We start from the raw sequence: 15,685 nt of genomic DNA on the forward strand, positions 1-15,685 counted from the left end.
TTCTTTCTCTTATTTGTGTTTGTTGAAAAGCTTAACAAAAGTATATGCTATATAATTAAGGATGGAAGGAATAGCAAAACAATAATTGTAAAAAAAATATAATTAAGTAAAATAGAAAGGAGGAAAAATAAACAAGATTTTCTAGCCTAACAAACGTAAGTGCAAGTAAACAATTCTTATTACACGATACATACATATTAAGTAATAAACACTAAAAGGCCTAAAGTCGTGTCATAAGTAACATTTATGAACAAGCAAACAACTAGCAACACACAAAAGAACTACCCAAGTAACAAACTGAGGCATATTATAATTCAAAACTAATAGATTAGTTGTACCATCTCATCTACATTAATAGACGTCACTATAGGTCTCTTATTGTTTATGACATTGCATTTTGCACGAATTTCACCTTGATTCCCCGTCAAGACATCCAATTGGCTCATCCTTATAAATCCATCCACGAATTTCTCAAAGAATAAGGTCTGATCGTGTGCAAAGGCCTCTACTAGCCCCTTTGTCCTCTTATCAGTGAACAAGTCTTGGTCAGAGGTGAACAAACCCTGGCGATTCATTAAGTTAATGTAGTATTTGTTATCAAACACTTTGGGGGTTCTTATGTCCAAGTTGGCAGTGTTACGTGAGTATGTACTTGGGCAAGTTGTGTTGAGGATTTTGGCTAGGGTTTTATCCATGTTGGGGTCTAGAGGAGAAAGCCTATTGTAGAATGTGTGACAATGGGCACGACCAAGAGTGTGGGCACCTACTAAAGCAACCACATTTGTGACATCTAAGTTTTTGGATGCAAATGTCTGGAGTGTCACACTAGTGATGTTGTAGGGTAATGGAAGATTATTTACTTCTTCGAAGCTAAAGTTTAGACTATCTCGTCTTCCAAGTGGCACAGCAAAATTGGGACCTCCAGACTGTTCAAAATTGAATCAAATAAAAGTCATAAAATGAAAACATAAATTATAATTAGCAAATAGTTATGTTCGTAATAAAATGTTTGATTTTTACATGCTCGACCAAATCAATATATTTTGCAGACAAAAAAATCAAATTAATGTGTTTTCAAGTTTTTTTTTAAAAGTATATGTTTTCAAGTTAAAATATATTCTTGCTTCAAAAACAATTAAGTTAAAATATACTCTCTTTGATTATACCCAAACAAATAATATCATCTTTGAATTCACTACCGGGGTGACCCAATTAAAATATGCCGTGTTCTTCGTGTTTTAATAAATTTTAACTACGTATAAAATATTTGTCTACATATATTAAATGGTATAATTATGATTTTATAATTTTTTAATAAATTGTAACCAATAATTTGAATATATTAGAAGGTTTGCTAGTACTCTTCTTAATTTAATAAATGAATTTGAATTTTTTGATATGTGGTTTCAACATTTTCATTCCGACTCACAAGTTTATTTTCTTCTGTCACATATTATGTAATGCAATGACACGTGAGATGGATATGTGGGCACAAAACGTCATTTTTAGGCGTGGAAAAGATTATGACATGATGTGATCGATTTAGTTAAACAAATATTATTCTTCTAATTTATGAACCGACGAGAAAAAAGAAGAATAATCACGCAAAAATGAAACAAATATTTATTAAATCCGTCTCTAAACATGTAAACATTATCAATTTGATCTATATCACTATGAAATTTCTTATGCATTCTCTCTATACAGAGAGCACATTCTTAATTTAACTTCTATATATTAAAGCCAATGAGAACTAAATTAAGAGTGCATTACATGTATAAGGACTTAAGAATGCTTACATGTATAAGAATGTAAAAATGCATAAGAAAGTTAACAATCAATATATAATTAATGACCGAATTCATAACATTTATATGTATAGAGACTGATTTTAAAAAAATTATGTATAAAAGATCATATATTAAAAGTCAGTGATACGTATAAGGACTAAATTATATGCTTTAACTGTGTAAACAAAAAAAAGAAGGAAAATAAAAGTAATAGGGATGATGAGATTACAAGGTAAACAGCGTCACGAGCTGCCAAGACAGTGATATCTGCACAAGAAACGATCCTGCCGCATTCATTGTGAACAACATTCCTTAGATCATCAATGGTCCGCAGAACCTTAAGGCTTATGCCTCGGTTGAGTGGATGATCCCTTTCACCTGGATTCCCATCCAGCAGCAACGATCCATCACATCCCTACGCACATATATCAACAAATTAATCACTCATGCATGAAAATAGGATCAGATTACCCAGCATAATCTTAGTGATAAAAAAATGTTGGAATTCAATATGTTTTTAATCTCTGGACAAATCTCTGTTTTCGTTTTCTTAAATTTAAAATTAATCTTTTTAGCTTCTGTAATTTGAAGGAAAAAAAAGTTTTAGTTCTATGCTGAAACATCAGTAGAGATTTTATGTAACTAAGGAATTATCAAACACTTACATAGTAACCCACCTTATTTTGTATTCTTATTATTAAATTCTCTATTGTGTTTTTCTTTTCTTTTATAATATTCATTCTGCTACCATTTGAGAGGGTGTTTAATTGGGTAAAGGGAATAAAATATAGCTTTTTTTTTCAAATAATAAAAACTAAAAGAATCAATTTTAAATTTGGATGTCCAAAATTAAGCTTATATCCGATTTAAGAGAATAAAATATATTTAAGTCAAAATGTTATATATATATATATAGTTAGAACATTATTTCTTCAAGAAATTTTGACAAAATAAATTAATTGGCTTTGTAGATAGTTAATTCATTATTATATTGTTTTATCGAACTACTACCTTAAATCTTATTGAATTTATAGTGAAAAGTCTAAATGTATGTTTTGTAAAACAAACTCATAAGATAGTTATTGAATTCAAGCTTATAAACTAGTTAGAAACTTATAAGTTATAAGTTATTGACTGCAAAGCTGACACTGTAGAATTTATAGGATGATTGTACTAAGTTACCTGAACAAAACAATCATGGAAGAAAACGACGAGTAAGGCTGCAGCTTGCCAACTAGCTTGCGTGAACTCCTTCTCAAGATGGTTTCTCACAATGGATTCAAGCTTGGGACAGGTTTGGGAATAGAAAGAATATGATAGTCCATTCACTACTGGGGGGTAGGCTTGTGCCTCATAGGCAAGGAAGAATGAAGAAAGTAGAATGGAATAAATAAAGAACAAAGAACAAAAAGAATTAGGCGGCGTAGCCATGTCTTTGTTTGCCTTGAATGCAAATTGAGATTATCTCAAGAATTATTATTTATAGAAGTAGGGAGTGATTCTGACATCAATTACATTACCTTTTAGCTTAAGTTAATTAAGGGTTCGTTCGTTTTCAATGAAACCAAAGAGAACTGAAAATAATAAAATAAGATTCACATTTTAATTTTATTTATATTTTAATTCAAAATTTATCTTAATTAATTCTCATTTTATTTCATTTTACTTTACTGTACGAAGCCTAAAACAAATTAGTTTATTAATTACCAGAATTTTTTTACATAATTAAGGAAGGCTTCCTCGAGAACACGAGAAGCCAAAGTGAGCCTTCATAACACAAAGGGCCAAAAGTTATTGTAAGCAAATTGGAAGCATTCGGAAGATAATAAAAGTATTCTTTAGATAAGAACAAAAGAAAATATCATGCAGAACCAAAAATTAAAAAAGAAATTCGAGAGATTTTTAAGGTCTGTTTAATTCTCTTTTCTTTATATTAGAAGAGAAAATATCATAGTTTACTGTCACAATTTTCCTTGACAGTAGCATATAGATAATTCTCATTATCCTGTTCGAACATCTTTAATTTCAGATGGAATTAGGGATTTCATCCATTATTTTTATCCCTCATTTTTAGTTTTATGTAAATACCTTGTGTGCGCAACCGAAGAAAATATGGTGAGTCGTCTTATGAACAAAGCTGACGTGAAAGTCAAAGTCGAAGGAGATAACACTAACTGTTAATTCTTTGACAGTAGTGTATATTCCTCATTGTCCATTCGATCAACTTTGATTTTAGATGGAATTATGGCTTTGATTGGTTCAGAGCAAATAAGTAACATAATAAATAGTGTAAAATTATGAAAATAACTAATGAATTACTTATTTGTTTCATACACAAAAATTCAAGCAAATATATTAGATTTTGCATTTTTTTAAGTAAAACTATTTTTATGTTGCTATATCTCGCAAATGGTGACCAACTTTTGTCACTAAATCTAATTTTATCACCACTGTCCATAATAACAGGGAATAAGCTCTCGATGGAACACAGCAGCAATATTTATATAAATTATTCTCGTACTACTTTTGCCTTGTTTATGTTATACTGGTTAAACTTTGAACCAATCCAAAGCAATGATCTATGAGAAGACAACAAGAAAAGAAAACACATATCAACGTTTATTACACAATCCATTCAGAAAAACAAAAAAGAACACCCTGAGCAAAAGGACCCAATACAATTATATCTCCTGAGCCAATTCCACTACTTCTTCCACCACAGACGCCATAGAAGATCTTCTCTTATTTGCAACAAAGCACTTATCACGAATCTCCCCTTTCCCAATACGATCCGTTATCACATCTAGCTGGCTCACCTTCACAAAAGCATCGGAAAATTTCTTAAAAAACAGTTTCTGGTCTGAAGCGAACTGGTTCACGATTTCCTTGGTTTTGGGGCTGCCCGCGATGTCCTGGTCAGAAGTGAACACTCCTTGGCGGTTCAAGAGGTTGATGTAATACATGTTGTCGAACTTCACGGGGGTTCTCACGTCCAAATTAACGGTGTTGGGGGACTCGGCATTGGGACACGTAGCTATCAAATTGTTGTTGAAGTTTGGGTCGATTGGTGGGTCCGTTTCGATGGTTCTGTTCACTAGGGAGGGACAGTGGGCACGACCGTAGGTGTGTGCGCCGGAGAGAGCGACCACATCGGTGGCATCGAAACCTCTATTTCCGAATCCTCTCAGAAGATCGTCGGTTCGGAAGAATGGTGCCGGTAGGTTGTCCGGCGCGGTGGCGTTTGGTCCTAGGCCGTCTTTTCTTCCCAGTGGCACGTCAAAATCAGGGCCTCCTAACTGTTCAAATTACAAAGAAGTTACCAAAAGGAACAAACGAGAGATCAAGCATTATGTTTAAATGTGTTTTTAATCTCATTATAATGTTATAATTTGAGTGAAAATTATCTCTAATTTATATATTATAAATGATTTTGATTATGTTATTTTTAATGAATGTGATATATAAATTTTTCTCGAGAAATTTTGATTAGTTTTTCATTAATTTGATGGTAATCACAAGAAGGTTGTTTTTCATTAATAAAAATTGATCTACATTTTCTAATTTTTAATTTGTAATTATTTTTTTTTAAAAAAAATAACAATCAATAACTCATTCTTCACGTTTTTCATGCATCTTTTTTCTCTTTTCTCAATATGGTGTTGAAGATTATTAGAGTTGTTACATAGATAATATGATATGTGACTCAATAATGAATTTAAGAAAAAATTTGATGAGTCTTCAAAAAAGTTAGTTTACATGTAAGAATTTGTGTTCTACTTTTCTACTTATATATACATTATCTTGACACTTATATCTTTATAGTAGATGGGAGATCGATTTAGATTTTTCTCAATAGAAATCATAATTTTTAGTATTTAAGGTTATTTTCAGAAGACAAATAAGATTTATTTTAGGAACTAGAATTTTTATAAAAAAAATCACGTGATGAGTCTCACCTATAATGGTCAGATGATCTGTTATTAAACACATAATTAAACTCATAATGGATTTTCATAATAATATTATTAAAAACATTATTTGAGTTAACTAAAAATATATTTAAATATACTTAATAATCACGGAAGAAATAGTGCCAGAAGAAATTAAATAGTGAACGAAAATGATTACGTACTTGGCGAACAGCTTCACGTGCTGCGATAACAAGGATGTCTGAGCATGAGACAACTGGTAGACACTGCTTGTAAATGAGAACCCGAAGGTTTTCAATGGCGTCAATGGCCTCTTGCCTTAAACCAAAGTTAGCACGGTGTTGCTTCTCGTCACCGTCTCCATTCAACAATATAGACGCATCGCATCCCTGTTTGCAGTCCAAATCATCAATATCATCGATTGAATAAGGTTATTTGGAAATTGAAAAAGAAAAAATATTTCTCTTAAATCACTTTTTCTTATACTTCCTTTGTATGCAAAAAAAAAGTGATGCGAAATAATCAACTTTTCGTTTGAAAATGGAGGGAAAAAAAAAGTTGTAGCTCGTCAAGTGGCAGCTCTTTTAGGAGATTGCTTGGTTGTATGATAAAAGGAAATTGTTTGATTCTGGATATTCCAATATCACTTGCACAGTTTTATCTGTATATTTACTATAAGAAATGAGACTTAGAGTCAAGAACTTAAGAAAATATTATATAATCTTGACTACTATGTATGTGATCTAGGCTAATCATAAATTGAAAAATTGAATTACGTGTTACATAAAGATCAACTAAAATCATAAATATATATATATATATATATATATATATATATATATATATATATATATAAATAAATAAAATCTCAGAACATGCCATAATTTCTCCAAAAAATTTATGAATATATTTGTTAGACTAACTTATAATTAAGATTGTCAAAGCGTATATATAAGTCATAAGTTAGGATTGAAAAATTAAGTGAAAACTTATAAGCTAATTGATTGAAGTGTCAATCACAGCATTGGAAGTTAAGGTTGAGAATAAGAAATAAAGATGGGAGTTAGGGTTTGGGAAATTGTCTCAAGTAGTCTTACATTAGGAAAGCAGTCATGGAAGAAGAGTCGAAGTATGCCAGGAGCTACTCCACTGTCCTTCTCGAAGACATCCTCAAGATGCTTCCTTATAATCCTCTCAAGCTTGGGACATGTCAACAAATAGTAATTCCATGATAGTCCAGGGACTAGTTTCCCAGAGGAAACATGGATTTGAGAAGCCAATACAAGGGAAGAAATCAAGAGCAAAGAGTGAAACAAAGGACTAACCCTAGCCATGTTTGATTAATTTGCTATGAGTGTGACTTGAGATAACCAAAACTTAGAAGAGTTATTTATAGATTCAATATTGAGGTAACGTTCTTCGGTTGCTTCCCACTTCCCACCCACTAGTCTTCTACGTATAATATTTAAAACGTGGCGCAAGCGTTTTTTGAGATTTGGAACTATATGCGTTAAGATTTCAAAATGTAACAGCGGTGTGAATAATAATAAAAATTTGTTTGACAAGTACATAGCATGTGGAAAGCAAAATAAAATAGACATTATAAAGAGACCAGGCAGAAGGTATATGGAAACACCAATTGATTGAAGTGACAGTTTTAGTATACCTAACAATGGTTGCCGCATAATAAATGTTAGGAATATAATGCAATTAATTACCCCTAAGGTAATTAAACGTTAAAAAAAATGTACACCTCTAAGGTAAAGAATTAAAAAAAAAATATTATGATTTATGAATAAATATTACTAATGTTCATTTATTGTGATTTTTAATTAATATCTATTCATTACTTGCTTTCAAACTAATCTGATCTAAATATTTAAGTAACAACATCTTTAGTCATGTGATGATATAATGGCAAAGATTATTTATTAATCAAAACTCTCAACCACTGAAGAAATTATTAATGAAACGAAGCAGCATGAAGAAAAGATACGTAATCAGTGAACGTAAAATGATCAGCCTCAGCTTGCTTGTTTATTCATTAATAGTGGAATTTATATACATCTGCAGCATGAAGTTGTTATAACCGACTAACTAATCTAACCAACTCTTTAACTACTAACTGAAAAGTTGTTATAGCTGCAGTTATACTGTTAACACGCCCCCCTCAAGCTGGGAATGTATGTTTATCATTCCCAGCTTGTTACAAAGATGCTGGAAAACTACCGGGGTCAAGGGTTTAGTAAAGATATCTGCGAGTTGCAGACTGGACGATACGGGAAGAAGCTTGATGAACCCTGAAGTGACTTTGTTACGAACAAGATGACAATCGATTTCAATATGCTTGGTGCGTTCATGGAATACGGGATTTGTTGCTATTTGAATTGCGGACTGATTGTCACAGTACAAAGTAGCTGGTTGAACGAATGTTGCGCGAAGATCCTGAAGAAGATATGTCAGCCATTGAAGTTCACAGGTTGTGGATGCAAGAGCGCGATACTCAGCTTCGGAGGAGCTGCGGGAGACGGTGGATTGTTTCTTCGACTGCCATGAAACGAGGGAAGAGCCTAGATACACAAGGAACCCTGTGGTGGATTTTCGAGAATCTTTGCATCCTGCCCAATCCGAGTCACTGAAAGCTCGGAGTTGGGGCGTTCCTGTTGCTGCGAAAAAGAGCCCAGACCCTGGTGTTCCTTTGAGGTATCGTAGTACACGAAAAGCGGCCTGAAGGTGAGCAGTTGTAGGAGCAGACATGTATTGACTGAGTTGCTGGACTGCGTATGCGATATCTGGACGCGTGTTGGTCAGATATATGAGCTTCCCTATTAATCTTCGATAAGAGGAAGAAGACTCGTTCGGAAGAGGGTTACCCGAGCTCTTTTGCAGTTTTACTGAATAATCCATTGGTGTTGAGTGCGGTTTGCAACCCAACATGCCTGATTCAGATAAGATATCTAATACATACTTACGCTGGCATAGATGAATTCCTTTAGAGGTTCGAGCAATCTCCAGCCCCAGAAAGAACTTCAAGTTCCCAAGATCTTTAATTCTAAACTCTTGGTCCAAAAGAGTGGTTATAGCCTGTATCTCCGTCAAGCTGTTCCCTGTAAGAATTATGTCGTCTACATATACTAAGAGGATGGTAATGGTGGATCCGATTATTCGCAAGAAAAGGGAATGATCCGAATCAGACCGTTGGAAGTCATGGGAGGTGAGGAAGCTTGACAACTTCGTGAACCATTGTCGGCTGGCTTGCTTAAGGCCGTAGAGGGAACGTTGAAGACGACAGACCAGCTTCGGGTTATCAACTGGAAGTCCCGGTGGAACTTGCATATATACCTCTTCTTCAAGTTCCCCGTGGAGAAACGCGTTGTTGACGTCCAGTTGCCGCAGGTGCCATTTGTTGAGTGCGGCCAAAGCTAGAAGAACTCGTACGGAGGTGAGTTTTGCTACCGGAGAAAAGGTGTCAAGGTAGTCCAACCCCTCCGTTTGAGTGTAACCCTTGGCAACCAAGCGTGCCTTGTATCTTTCTATGGACCCAACCGCTCGATATTTGATCTTATATATCCAGCGACATCCGATAGCTGTTTTGTGAGGAGGAAGAGGCATGAGTCTCCAAGTATTGTTCATATGTAAAGCTTGTAATTCGGCCGTCATAGCTTTAATCCAACAGTCATGGCGAGAAGCTTCGACGTATGACGCAGGTTCTATGGCTGAGGATATAGTCATTACAAAATTTCTATGTGTAGGTGAAAGCCGTGAGTATGAAAGTACCGAGCTTAGAGGATAGCGAACAACCATTGAAGCCGTTGATGTAGACGAAGCAAGGCTTCTGTGATAGTCTTGGAGATAGGCTGGGGAACGTTTTGATCGTGTTGAACGCCTAGATTGTGAAGGAGCTTGTTCTCTCAAATGATCATTACAAGGCGGATGTGCTGGTTTTGAGGTTTGGGGGATTTGTTTCTCTTCCGGTGGGTGAAGTTCTTTGCCGAAAAATGGTATCGGTGAAGGCGCTGAGTTATTTCTGTTCGAAGGTTGGGTTTCAGGCAATTGTGGAAAATGATTTTCGTAAAAAGTAACATTTCTAGATACTGCAACATCATGTGAATGCAAGTCATACACGAGATAACCCTTTGTGTGTGCTTTGAAACCAATGAAAATGCATGGATGTCCCCTGGGATCAAATTTTTGTCGATTTGCTTTGAGTGTGTTAATATAACACAAGCATCCGAAAACGCGAATGTTAGAGATATCACATGGGTGTTTGTGCAGTTTTTCGTAAGGTGAAATATTATGCAAAAATGGCGTAGGGATACGATTGATCAAGTACGCCGCGTGTGGCAAAGCATAGCACCAGAAGGTAGGTGGTAAGCTTGCCTGAAACAGGAGTGATCGTGTAACGTTAAGCAAGTGTTGATGCTTACGTTCTACGATCCCATTTTGTTCTGGGGTCTCGACACACGTGGTTTGGTGTATGATCCCCTTAGACACATAATAATCATGCATGAAGAATTCTATTCCATTATCGCTTCTTATTATTTTAATCCTGCCGTCATATTGGGTTTCAATGAAAGCAATGAAGTTGGTGATGATGTGTCGCGTTTCGGCTTTAGTTTTCATGAGGTATACCCATGTGAAACGCGAATGATCATCAACGATGGTTAGAAAGTACTTGTGACCATGCATGGATAATTTTGAGCATGGACCCCATATGTCCATATGCAGTAAATCAAAAGAATGCAATGCATGTGATTTGCTAGAATAAAAAGGCATTTTCTTATGCTTTGCATAATGGCATGTGTTGCAGACAAAATTTGTATCATTTCTTGAAAGGGAATAATAGTTTCTCATACATTGTAATCTCTCAGTTGATGGATGTCCCATTCTAAAATGCCATAGGTCTATGGGGATGGTATTGCACTGAGGATGAGTGATGATCGAGTTTGCAGCTTTAGTGGGTATTTGGTTTGGTATCAGGTGATATAAGCCATGCCTTGCTTCAACTATACCAATCTTCACATGGTTGTTCGTGTCCTGTAAAACACAAGATGTGGACGAGAAGATTAATTCGTAATTATTAGAAGAAACGAGTTTTGAGATTGAAATAAGATTGAACGTGAATGTGGGTATGTAGAGTACATCGTGTAGGATTAAATTGGATGAGAAATGTACTGTTCCTGAGTGAGTGGCGTGAACGTGATGGCCGTTAGGAAGTTTCACCGTGATTGGGTCGATTTTTGTGTATGAATGTAGATTATGTAGAGAGCAAGTGACATGGTCCGTTGCTCCTGAATCTAGAATCCAGGAGGTGGGATATCTGTGTGTGGAAGGTGACGTACCTGGGTTTAGTGATGTATTAATAGTGCTTGAGGACATTGACGCCACCTGTTTGGGTTGATTAGTCGTCGAGTTTCCTGCCTGTGGCTGTTGGATTAAGGCCAGTAGTGCCTTATACTGCTCAGGGGAGAAGTGAACAATTTCTTGTGACTCGTGTTGCTGAGCATGATCATCGGTGGTTCTTCCTTCTACTGCCATTATGTTATTCACGGTGGTTTTTCCTCCGTACGGTTTATATCCCGGCGGATATCCGTGTTTACGATAGCAAACGTCCACTGTGTGTCCGATCTTGCCACAGTGTGTGCAAGTTTTCCTTCCATTGTTGCTCTTGTTCCTTCCGTCATAAGTTGCAGGTATCCCATGCTTTTTATAGCAAACGCTTTCTACATGACCAACACGTCCGCAGAAGTCGCAGATGGTTTTTGCCGCGTTAATGGAGACATCTTTGGGTTCGAAGTTGATGCTTGGACCTGTGTTGCCTAACAATTGCCTTTCTTGCTGAACTACATAAGAGAATATTTTGGAAATAGCAGGTATGGGATCCATAAGAAGCACGTGTGATCGAATGTTAGTATATTGATCATTCAATCCTCGTAGGAATTGCATGGCCCTATCTTCAAGCTTGCGTTGTGCGATGATGGTGAAGGCACTACAGGAACATCTGATATTGCACGAGCAGATTGAGTCGGGTCTGAAGTTCTCAATCTCGTCCCATATTATTCGTAAACGGGTGAAGTATTCCGTGACTGAGAGGGTCCCTTGTTTCATCGTAGACGCCTCTTGTTGAAGATCTGAGATTCGAAGAAGGTCTCCTTGCGAATATCTGGACTTCAGGTCACGCCAAATCTCCTCGGCTTTGTCCATCCAGAGGATACTTTGCCGTATGGAGGTGGCCACCGAGTGAACTAGCCATGACACGACCATATTGTTGCACCGGCGCCAAGCCCCATAGGTTCTGTCCGTCTTCAGTGGTTCAGGTGCACTCCCGTCTATGAATTCCACCTTATTCTTGGCACTTAGCGCAGTGACCATGGATCTACTCCATGAGTGGTAATTGGTTGAGTCTAAGACTGGAGAGACAAGGGCTATAGCAGGGTTCTCGCTCGGGTGGAGATATAAGTAGCTTTCTGCGCTATTAATCGAAGCTTCATTCATGGTGGATATTTAGAGGATAAGGGATGAATAGTATGCGCAGCAGAACTCTTCTTTAGAAGAGCTCTGATACCATATTAAATTTATAGTGCAGCCAAGGCATCCGAAAGGTCCCCTTAAAAACCGGTTCATAAGGGGGTGGTCTACCTAGCTATATAAGCACTTATCATGTTCATGAATTACCCGATGTGGGACTATTCTTAACACGCCCCCTCGAGCCAGGGCTCGTCACCACAAAGCGAGGGCTGGCGGCACCCACTGGACAGAAGTAGAAGATGGCTCTGATGCCATATTAATGAAACGAAGCAGCGTGAAGAAAAGATACGTAATCAGTGAACGTAAAATGATCAGCCTCAGCTTGCTTGTTTATTCATTAATAGTGGAATTTATATACATCTGCAGCATGAAGTTGTTATAACCGACTAACTAATCTAACCAACTCTTTAACTACTAACTGAAAAGTTGTTATAGCTGCAGTTATACTGTTAACAGAAATACTTTACTAAAACTTCCTCAGGCCTCATGATTGTCTTTTAGGAGTGGAAGATACGGGGAAAAAATGACATGGCTATTTACTGCGTTAGTACATCATGAACAGCCGGGTAAAATTTAATGGTGTTTCGTTTCAGGTTTAAGAATTAATTTTAGGTCTAAAATTAATTTTAGATGAATTTTTATATATTTGATTTCATTTAAAGAAAAATTTAAAATTAATTTTGATCGAATGAGTTGAAATAACTTTTACATTGGATAAAAAAAGTTATACTAAATTTTAATTATAATTATTTGTAAAAAAATATTTAATTGAATAATTATGGTTTTATTATTATGAATGTTAAACAGGCATTGATCTGGTCTTGTTAATTTATAATGATTTGAAATTAATTTTGACATATTTAAAAATATTTTAAAAGTTAGACCTGAAAATTGACTCAGATTATATTTTTAGTCATCTTAATCAAATCAAATATCATATTCATTTATAATATATATTTTTAATAAATATATATTAATAATAAAATTCTAACTTAATACTTTGTGTGATGATATTGCATTTATATTATCATTGTTGTTCTTGTTTTATTTGATGTACTATTGTAAAAATAATTTAATTATATATATACAATGTTAAAATTTATATATTTATATTTTTTAATTATATACCCCACAATATTAAAATGTATTATGTCCTGAAATCAAATTCAAATAATACTGTCTTGTGTATCATTAGCTTTCTATCAAGTTGGATTCGAATTAATCAAGTTTGCATGTAGCTATGCAATAAAAGAAAATAGTGCAAATTTTCACATTACACATGAAGCTGATTGATATGACATCAGTATAACTAAACATGCTGATATTAATATTCGATGCCGAAGTGATTTAATTTGGTTCTCTCCTTCGACATTGCTGGATTGTTTTGCTACTATTTATTGCAATAAATAAAATGAGATAGGGCATGTGGCGAACACATCTCAGTGAGATTTTGCACTTATTCTATTAGCTTAATTAGATGCCATGCCAGTCCTGAAGATATTGCATGTGTCAGCAGTGAGATATACTCTTGGAATTTTAAATTTTCTTTGTTAATTCATACTAACTTTTAAAGTAATTTTATTTCAATTATTAATAAAAAAAATAATCGTACAAAAGTAAAGCAATTATAGAAACTTAGATAAATGACTTTAAATAAAGTAACTAATAAATAAAACATTTAAACCTAAAATACCAGATATTATAATGTTGAAGTATTATATTAGGGAATCTAGCTCTATTATTTAGGCAGGAAAAAGTTTTTTTTAAAATAAATAAAAGGTCTGATGGACAGTAGTACACCCACAATGTAAAATATTATCTGCATTTAAAAGTTTCTTCAGTATTATGCTTTTAAGAAGGTTTTATTTTATCAATGCCCATGCTTTCCCGAACATGTAAATACGCGCTATTTAGTCAACAGTCAGAGAATGACAATTTTTTTATGCATCCTCGTGAAACAGATGGAAATTTTATTAAGATATCACGGTCGGTAGAAATCTACCATTTAATTTATTGTCGAGAAATGTTAGTTGTACCTAAATATTGTTGTAAAATATTTTATATAAAAGGAGACCATAGAGACAAAGAATTAATTATAGGAAGGAAAGTATATGATAAATTAAATCAGATCTATGATAAATGAAAAAGAGCGTGTATTGTTAGTATAAAGAGTTTTTATATTTTTATCTAATTATAAATTATTATATATGTTAAATTTATTAATTTTTGAAATAATTATTATGTAAAACATATCAATAATAATTTCCATTAACGGGTTTATAGCGTAAAAAAATTATACTTAAAAATTAAATCTCTAGCTAAAAAACTTGTAAAATAATTATAAAGAATTGTTATATAAATAATATATATTCATGCTTCTGTTATATAAATAATATATATTCATGCTATAGGAGTATTTTTCTTTCATAATTAATCTTTTTCTGTTTCTTTTCTTTGTTTCCACAACTCTACCGAAACAAAATATATATATATATATATATATATATATATATATATATATATAGCTTACTTAAGTATTTGGCTATTTTTACGTATATATTTTTTTTCCAAAAAGTTAAAAAAATTACAATCCACACATTTTAGTTTTATTATCTTACTCTACCAAAAAAAAAAAATTTATATCTAGGTGTCATTGATATATATTCATCTCTCATTAAAATAAATTTGTTGAATATCTATTAAGAAGATCTAACTTAATTGATTGAATAAGATTCATAAATTATTATAAATACAAAAGTTAGTTGAATGTTAATTATTTTTTCATTAATATTCCGAATACATATTATTTTAGTTGTTCAATGCAATATTAATATTGATGTTTGTTTTATAAAAAAGGAAATTTTCATTTAATTTTTGTTGGCGTAGGTAAAATAACCAGAATGATACTTATTTTGGGGAAAGAGAGTAGTTTGTTTGGATGTATGTTTAAAGCTAGAGATGAAATTGACGTTTAACTTAATCTAATGTGAAACAAAATTTTCTGTTCAACTATATTGGAAAGGGATTACTAACAAACTTAAAACGCGTTATAATAATGTGTTTGTGACTCAGTTTAAATAATGACATTCAATACGAATTTATCATATTTTTTTCTTTTTACATTTGTTTCAAGCTATTAATTGCATTCTATTATAAATAGGAATTTTTTTTAGGAATTATAAATGAGAATGTTATATTTGTATATATTTAAAAATGTACTTATACATTTTAGTATATTCTTAATGATAATAATAATAATGAGTGACAGAATTTCTTGGTGAGCAAGTCAATGGGGACCTTGCCCCCACCCAATTATTAAAATTTTTAATTGGTACTAATAATTTTAATTAAATATTTTCAAATATTTGTAAATAATTCATTTCTCAATTACTAATAACTTTAAATTATTAAATGAACGTAGACTAACACTTTAATTAA

The 15,685-nt window shown here is 33.6% G+C and overlaps 2 protein-coding genes across 2 annotated transcripts; both read right to left on the reverse strand.

The window, feature by feature from the left end:
* Positions 1-156: 156 nt before the first annotated feature.
* Positions 157-3,248, reverse strand: LOC100816373 (peroxidase 12). The gene is made up of 3 exons (XM_014768822.3): positions 2,973-3,248; positions 2,020-2,205; positions 157-926 (listed from the first exon to the last, which is right to left on the reverse strand). The coding sequence occupies exons 1-3, from the start codon at positions 3,219-3,221 to the stop codon at positions 321-323; spliced, it is 1,041 nt and encodes a 346-aa protein (XP_014624308.1). The 5' UTR covers positions 3,222-3,248; the 3' UTR covers positions 157-320.
* A 1,019-nt stretch (positions 3,249-4,267) lies between these two features.
* Positions 4,268-7,082, reverse strand: LOC100795412 (peroxidase 12-like). Its single transcript, NM_001252802.2, has 3 exons — positions 6,817-7,082; positions 5,923-6,108; positions 4,268-5,086 (listed from the first exon to the last, which is right to left on the reverse strand). Exons 1-3 carry the CDS (start codon positions 7,051-7,053, stop codon positions 4,472-4,474), a joined length of 1,038 nt encoding a protein of 345 aa, NP_001239731.1. The 5' UTR covers positions 7,054-7,082; the 3' UTR covers positions 4,268-4,471.
* Between the last annotated feature and the right edge of the window lie 8,603 nt (positions 7,083-15,685).

This window comes from Glycine max, chromosome 16 (assembly GCF_000004515.6).
Source record: "Glycine max cultivar Williams 82 chromosome 16, Glycine_max_v4.0, whole genome shotgun sequence".
Taxonomy (NCBI): domain Eukaryota; kingdom Viridiplantae; phylum Streptophyta; class Magnoliopsida; order Fabales; family Fabaceae; genus Glycine; species Glycine max.

Excerpts from the sequence above, each read along its gene's own strand:
- LOC100816373 (XM_014768822.3), bottom strand. The coding sequence starts at position 3,221 with ATGGCTACGCCGCCTAATTCTTTTTGTTCTTTGTTCTTTATTTATTCC. Across the intron at positions 2,206-2,972 it reads TCCATGATTGTTTTGTTCAG|GGATGTGATGGATCGTTGCT; the intron begins GTAACTTAGTAC and ends ATATGTGCGTAG. Across the intron at positions 927-2,019 it reads CTCGTGACGCTGTTTACCTT|TCTGGAGGTCCCAATTTTGC; the intron begins GTAATCTCATCA and ends AATTTTGAACAG.
- LOC100795412 (NM_001252802.2), bottom strand. The coding sequence starts at position 7,053 with ATGGCTAGGGTTAGTCCTTTGTTTCACTCTTTGCTCTTGATTTCTTCC. Across the intron at positions 6,109-6,816 it reads TCCATGACTGCTTTCCTAAT|GGATGCGATGCGTCTATATT; the intron begins GTAAGACTACTT and ends GACTGCAAACAG. Across the intron at positions 5,087-5,922 it reads CACGTGAAGCTGTTCGCCAA|TTAGGAGGCCCTGATTTTGA; the intron begins GTACGTAATCAT and ends TAATTTGAACAG.